Here is a 6,227-nt window from a genome sequence, read left to right as displayed (position 1 = left end):
TTATATTGCAGCCATTTGCTAAAATCATTTAAGTTATTTTTTTTTCCTCATTAATGTACACACAGCACCCCATATTGACAGAAAAACACAGAATTGTTGCCATTTTTGCAGATTTATTAAAAAAGAAAAACTGAAATATCGTGGTCCTAAGTATTCAGACCCTTTGCTGTGACGCTCATATATTTAACTCAGGTGCTGTTCATTTCTTCTGATCATCCTTGAGATGGTTCTACACCTTTATTTGAGTCCAGCTGTGTTTGATTATGCTGATTGGACTTGATTAGGAAAGCCACACACCTGTCTATATAAGACCTTACTGCTCACAGTGCATGTCAGAGCAAATGAGAATTATGAGGTCAAAGGAACTGCCTGAAGAGCTCAGAGACAGAATTGTGGCAAGGCACAGATCTGGCCATGGTTACAAAAAAATTTCTGCTGCACTTAAGGTTCCTAAGAGCACAGTGGCCTCCATTCCTTAAATGGAAGACGTTTGGGATGACCAGAACCCTTCCTAGAGCTGGCCGTCCGGCCAAACTGAGCTATCGGGGGAGAAGAGCCTTGGTGAGAGATGTAAAGAAGAACCCAAAGATCACTGTGGCTGAGCTCCAGAGATGCAGTTGGGAGATGGGAGAAAGTTGTAGAAAGTCAACCATCACTGCAGCCCTCCACCAGTCGGGGCTTTATGGCAGAGTGGCCCGGCGGAAGTCTCTCCTCAGTGCAAGACACATGAAAGCCCGCCTGGAGTTGTGAGATGGTGAGAAATAAGATTCTCTGGTCGGATGAGGCCAAGATAGAACTTTTTGGCCTTAATTCTAAGCGGTATGTGTGGGGAAAACCAGGCACTGCTCATCACCTGTCCAATACAGTCTCAACAGTGAAGCATGGTGGTGGCAGCATCATGCTGTGGGGGTGTTTTTCAGCTGCAGGGACAGGACGACTGGTTGCAATTGAGGGAAAGATGAATGCGGCCAAGTACAGGGATATCCTGGACGAAAACTTTCTCCAGAGTGCTCAGGACCTCAGACTGGGCTGAAGGTTTACCTTCCAACAAGACAATGACCTTAAGCACACAGCTAAAATAATGAAGGAGTGGCTTCACAACAACTCTGTGACTGTTCTTGAATGGCCCAGCCAGAGCCCTGACTTAAACCCATTTGAGCATCTCTGGAGAGTCCTAAAAATGGCTGTCCACCAACGTTTACCATCCAACCTGACAGAACTGGAGAGGATCTGCAAGGAGGAATGGCAGAGGATCCCCAAATCCAGGTGTGAAAAACTTGTTGCATCTTTCCCAAAAAGACTCATGGCTGTATTAGATCAAAAGGGTGCTTCTACTAAATACTGAGCAAAGGGTCTGAATACTTAGGACCATGTGATATTTCAGTTTTTCTTTTTTAATAAATCTGCAAAAATGTCAACAATTCTGTGTTTTTCTGTCAATATGGGGTGCTGTGTGTACATTAATGAGGAAAAAAAATGAACTTAAATGATTTTAGCAAATGGCTGCAATATAACAAAGAGTGAAAAATTTAAGGGGGTCTGAATACTTTCCGTACCCACTGTATATAACGTCATTTATCATCATACGGGAACATGTGACGACTTCAGACGGAGGAAATCTCCTCCGGTCTGTTTATCCAGAGTGACTTAGAAATACACCATTATGCATAAGATGCTGGAAAAACCGCGAGATTTGACACGCGATGCACAAAAACAGCATGTGCTGTGTGAATGCAATCTCATAAATCTGCTCTCTCCTGAAACCGAAAACTCACTCTATTTATTTTCTCAATGTATGTTATAGAGCCAGTGTTGTTTTAGTATCACTGATATACCATTATGGTTTTTATTAATATTTTGAAATGACGAATCGATATACATTTTATTTTATATTTTCTGTTTTCACTTTTAATTTTAGTTAGTTTCAGTAATTGTTTTCGTAATTTTTATTAGTTTTATTATTTCTATATGTCTTTATAAAATTGTATTCATTACTACATTGCATATTGTAAACATTTGATTAATTAACATTTAATTTTTATATTGTCTAAAGTTATTAAATTATATTAGTTTTATTAGTTTAGTGCACAGTGTGTTCTTGCATATGTAATGGGCAGTGTTAATAATAATAATAATAAATATTTTAGTTTGTTTGTTACTTTTACTGTATTCAAAATAATAAAAATTCTTTATATATATATATATATATATATATATATATATATATATAACTCATATTAATAGTTATTTAACTATAATGTAAACAATTAATTCATGCATGTTTCTTTTTTTAATGTTCTGACTTAAAACTCATAAAAAAAGATAAACAGAAATGTTATGAAAAAACTAATAGAAAAGACAGCAGCAGATAAAATCACTTCAAATAAATGTAAAATAAAAAACTAAAAACCTAAATTTGAAGTATTAATACTTTAAATGGGCTCTTAATAGTACACATAGCTAATACAACTAAAACTATAATAGTATCGCAATGGCACTAAAATCAAACTACGTGAATCTGGTCGTGAAGTTTTCCTCCGTTTAAGAGAGCTGTATAAAAATAAAAGATGAATATTAGATGAGAAATTTAAAACTTAAAATGACTCAAACCAAAATAAAATAAATGTAAACTAAATAGAAATATAAAAAAAAAATGAATCAATTAAAGGGACAGTTCACCCAAAAATGAAAGTTCTGTCATTTAATTACTCACCCTCGTGTCGCTCCAAACCCGTAAGACCTTCGTTCGTCTTCAGAACACAAATTAAGATATATTTTTGTCTATGCAGGGTCAGAGAGCTCTCGGATTTCATCAGAAATACCTTAATCTGTCTTGTGAAGATGAACGAAGGTCTCACGGGTTTGGAACGACATGAGGGCGAGTAATTAAAGACAGAATTTAAATTTTTGGGTGAACTGTCCCTTTAAAAAAAAATTATAAAATTTAAAATGAAAACTATTAATAAAGACTATAATAGTGTCTCAATGATACTAAAATAACTCATGATGGGTGGAGAAGCAGCAGGAGGACGTTAAACTGTTTCAAAACACTCGATCACATAAAGCCATCAGCGTTATAAGGTGAAACTAAAGCAATCAGGTCACGAAGTTTCTTCAGTTTGAGAGAGTCGTCGTCTCACATTCTGCACGCTTCGCTCTCCTCCTCTGAGCTCAGATTGATTTACTTCATGAGGGCTTTATAAATATAATCCACACCTGAGAACGGCCCAAGGCTTTGATGATCTTCTCTGGTGGAGAAGCCGCTAATTTCACATTCGCAGCTCTGAATTGGAGTGAAATGGAAATGTGTGTCCAAGGAGAGACGGAGCTGGGACTTCATTTAAATAACTATTGCCTCCAGCTGAATTGTCTAATGTAATGACATCTTTACCAACTCCCGCTGCTGCAGAACCAGAGTCAGGTGTCACAGAGATTCGCTTCAGGAACCAGCGGCTCAACCGCTCCACATGCATGACTGCTGGACGACAACTGAACCAGCTACAGAACACTGACAAATGATTCCTATGAACTGAATCTTTCAAATGATTCGTGCATACATGACTCGTGCCGTCTGTAGCACACAAACTTGTGTAGTTTGCACTACTTTTTTATGCATGGAATACTTGGATGACCTTTATTGTTAACTAAAATAATAAAAAATCATCTTGACCGATTGAAATAAGGAGAAATAAAATATAAATATTAGATGAAAAACAAAAAAAAATTGAAAGTTAACTAAACTTCAAATGAAAACAGAAAATATAAAAATTAAAAATATTAATAAAAATATTCTATATTACATAAAAATATATTTTTTTAATATTAATAACTATAGAAGTAAACATTAAAAACCTTAAAGCTAAAGCTAAAATTAAAACCAAAACTGAAAAAAATACAGCTAAATATAAATCACAAAAAAAACTATACAAAAGAGAAAAGCACAAAATAAAATTACTTAAACCTTAATTAAAAGCACTAAAATTACTCAAAGTAAAATTTTAATAAATTAGAATGTTTAAATAGAAATTTTACAATAACAAACTAAAATAATTAAAAATATATAAAAAGAAAAAAGCACAAAATTAATTGTGCTTTTCAGCAGATTTCAAAAGATATAACTATTATATTTATTATAACATTTAAAATACTGCACGAAATAATTAAACCAACATAACAACATTTGGACTTTGAGTTATAATGTTTAATATTCAATATTGTATGCTGTATATATATTGATTTTATCATTATATATGACAGAAGCATGTTGGATATAATTTGACTGAATTTTAGGTTCCTGATGGCCTAGTTTGTGTCTCCAGAAGAAGCCGGTGAGGAAAAATTGGGCCAAAAAACAAAGCAGAAAAATCAAGAATATCATTACCTAATAATTTCCATGCAGGCAATTACAGCCGCTCTTCTGCTGCGCCGGTGAGCTGAAGATAACTTTCTCTCATTAGCATGCTAATGTGCAAACAGCAGGGTGTGCTGGATCTTCAACATTTTACGATTCACCTCATTACACATTAATGAGATTTAAAAGTGAAGGCAAAATAAAAAATAACTTGTCTTTGTGAAGTTGGAGGGACGCGTTTGAATCGTTAGCAGGTGAGTCGCTTCAAACGTAACGATTGGCTCTTACCCGGGTGAGGTGCATGACGCCCTGAGACGTCACTGAGCAGCCCATGAAGCCCACGAACTGCAGATCCGGACAGTTCTGCGCAAACGCCTGCACCGACTTATCCGTCACCTGACAAACACAGAGGAATAAACACCTCAAAACAACGAGACACAATCTCCTAAACATTGCATGCATTGTTTTCCCTGTAACTTGCACTTGAACCAGTTCTGGTGAAAAAAAGCCCTAATTTCAAACAAGCAATACAGGAGATGTCAAATGAATGAATTAATAAAATGTTATATATTATATATGTATAAAGAAACAATTAGGAAATTATATATAAAACAAATTAAATCAAATAATACACACACACACACACTATATATATATATATATAAACAGCTCAGAAGTTTATCAAAAAATAAATATTAATATCAAATATCAAATGATACACACACAGCTCAGAAGATTAAAAACTTAAACAGAAATGAAAAACTGTTGAAATAATATTACTAAAAATAAAGCAGAATTTAAAATGAAAGCACAAAAATATTAAAAACTAAAAGAAATGAAAACAAACTTTAAAGATACAACAATTACAAAATATGAATAAAAACTTCATATTTTTTATTTTGGTGAGTGTGTAGAGCAAATTTACTTTGATCATTTGTATTGATCTTTAGCTCTAATATTTCTGAAATTAATAAAGATTGTGTTGAAAATGAAGCACAGAATGTACTGATGAATAAAAAACAAGATACACAAATAACTTGACAAATGTGACAAAGATGTTCAAATTTAGAAACCTGTTCACACAGAGACAGACTCACACAGTGACGCACACACACACACATAGAGAGAGAGACACACTCACACACACACACACACACACACACAAAGACAGACAGACACACACACACACACACACAGAGACAAGCACACTCACACACAGTGACAGACACACACACACTCACACACACAAAGACACACACTCACACACAGTGACAGATACACACACACACACTCACTCACACAAAAACAGACACACACACACAGTGACACAGAGACAGACACACACACACACACACACAGACACTCACACAAAGACAGACAGACACACACACACACACACTCACTCACACAAAGACACACACACACACAGTGACACACAGAGACACACACACTCACACAAAGACAGACACACACACACACACACAGAGACACTCACACAAAGACAGACAGACACACACACAGAGACAGACACACACACACACACACACAGAGACACACACACACACAGAGACAGACAGACACGCACACACACTCACTCACACAAAGACAGACAGACACACACACACACTCACTCACACAAAGACACACACACACACACAGAGACACACACTCACACAGAGACACTCACACAAACACAGACAGACACACACACACACACAGAGACAAGCACACTCACACACAGTGACACACACACACACAGAGACAGACAGACACGCACACACACTCACTCACACAAAGACAGACACACACATACACACACACAGACACACACACAAAGACAGACAGACACACACACACACTCACTCACACAAAGACA

The 6,227-nt window shown here is 36.0% G+C and overlaps 1 protein-coding gene across 1 annotated transcript in view; it reads right to left on the bottom strand.

Annotated features, from left to right (window-relative positions):
• The window catches only part of LOC107570989 (F-box/LRR-repeat protein 17-like), a 99,576-nt gene that overhangs the window by 10,483 nt on the left and 82,866 nt on the right, over nt 1-6,227 (bottom strand). Inside the window, exon 4 of the mRNA XM_016257273.1 lies at nt 4,640-4,747. Within this exon, the coding sequence (XP_016112759.1) occupies nt 4,640-4,747 (108 nt within the window). The remainder of the gene's footprint in view (nt 1-4,639; nt 4,748-6,227) is intronic.

The sequence above is a fragment of the Sinocyclocheilus grahami genome, unplaced genomic scaffold (genome assembly GCF_001515645.1).
Source record: "Sinocyclocheilus grahami isolate Dianchi unplaced genomic scaffold, SAMN03320097.WGS_v1.1 scaffold1530.1, whole genome shotgun sequence".
Taxonomy (NCBI): Eukaryota; Metazoa; Chordata; class Actinopteri; order Cypriniformes; family Cyprinidae; genus Sinocyclocheilus; species Sinocyclocheilus grahami.
The sequence above is the reverse complement of the archived record's forward strand: the minus strand, read 5'-3'. Positions and strand labels throughout refer to the sequence as shown.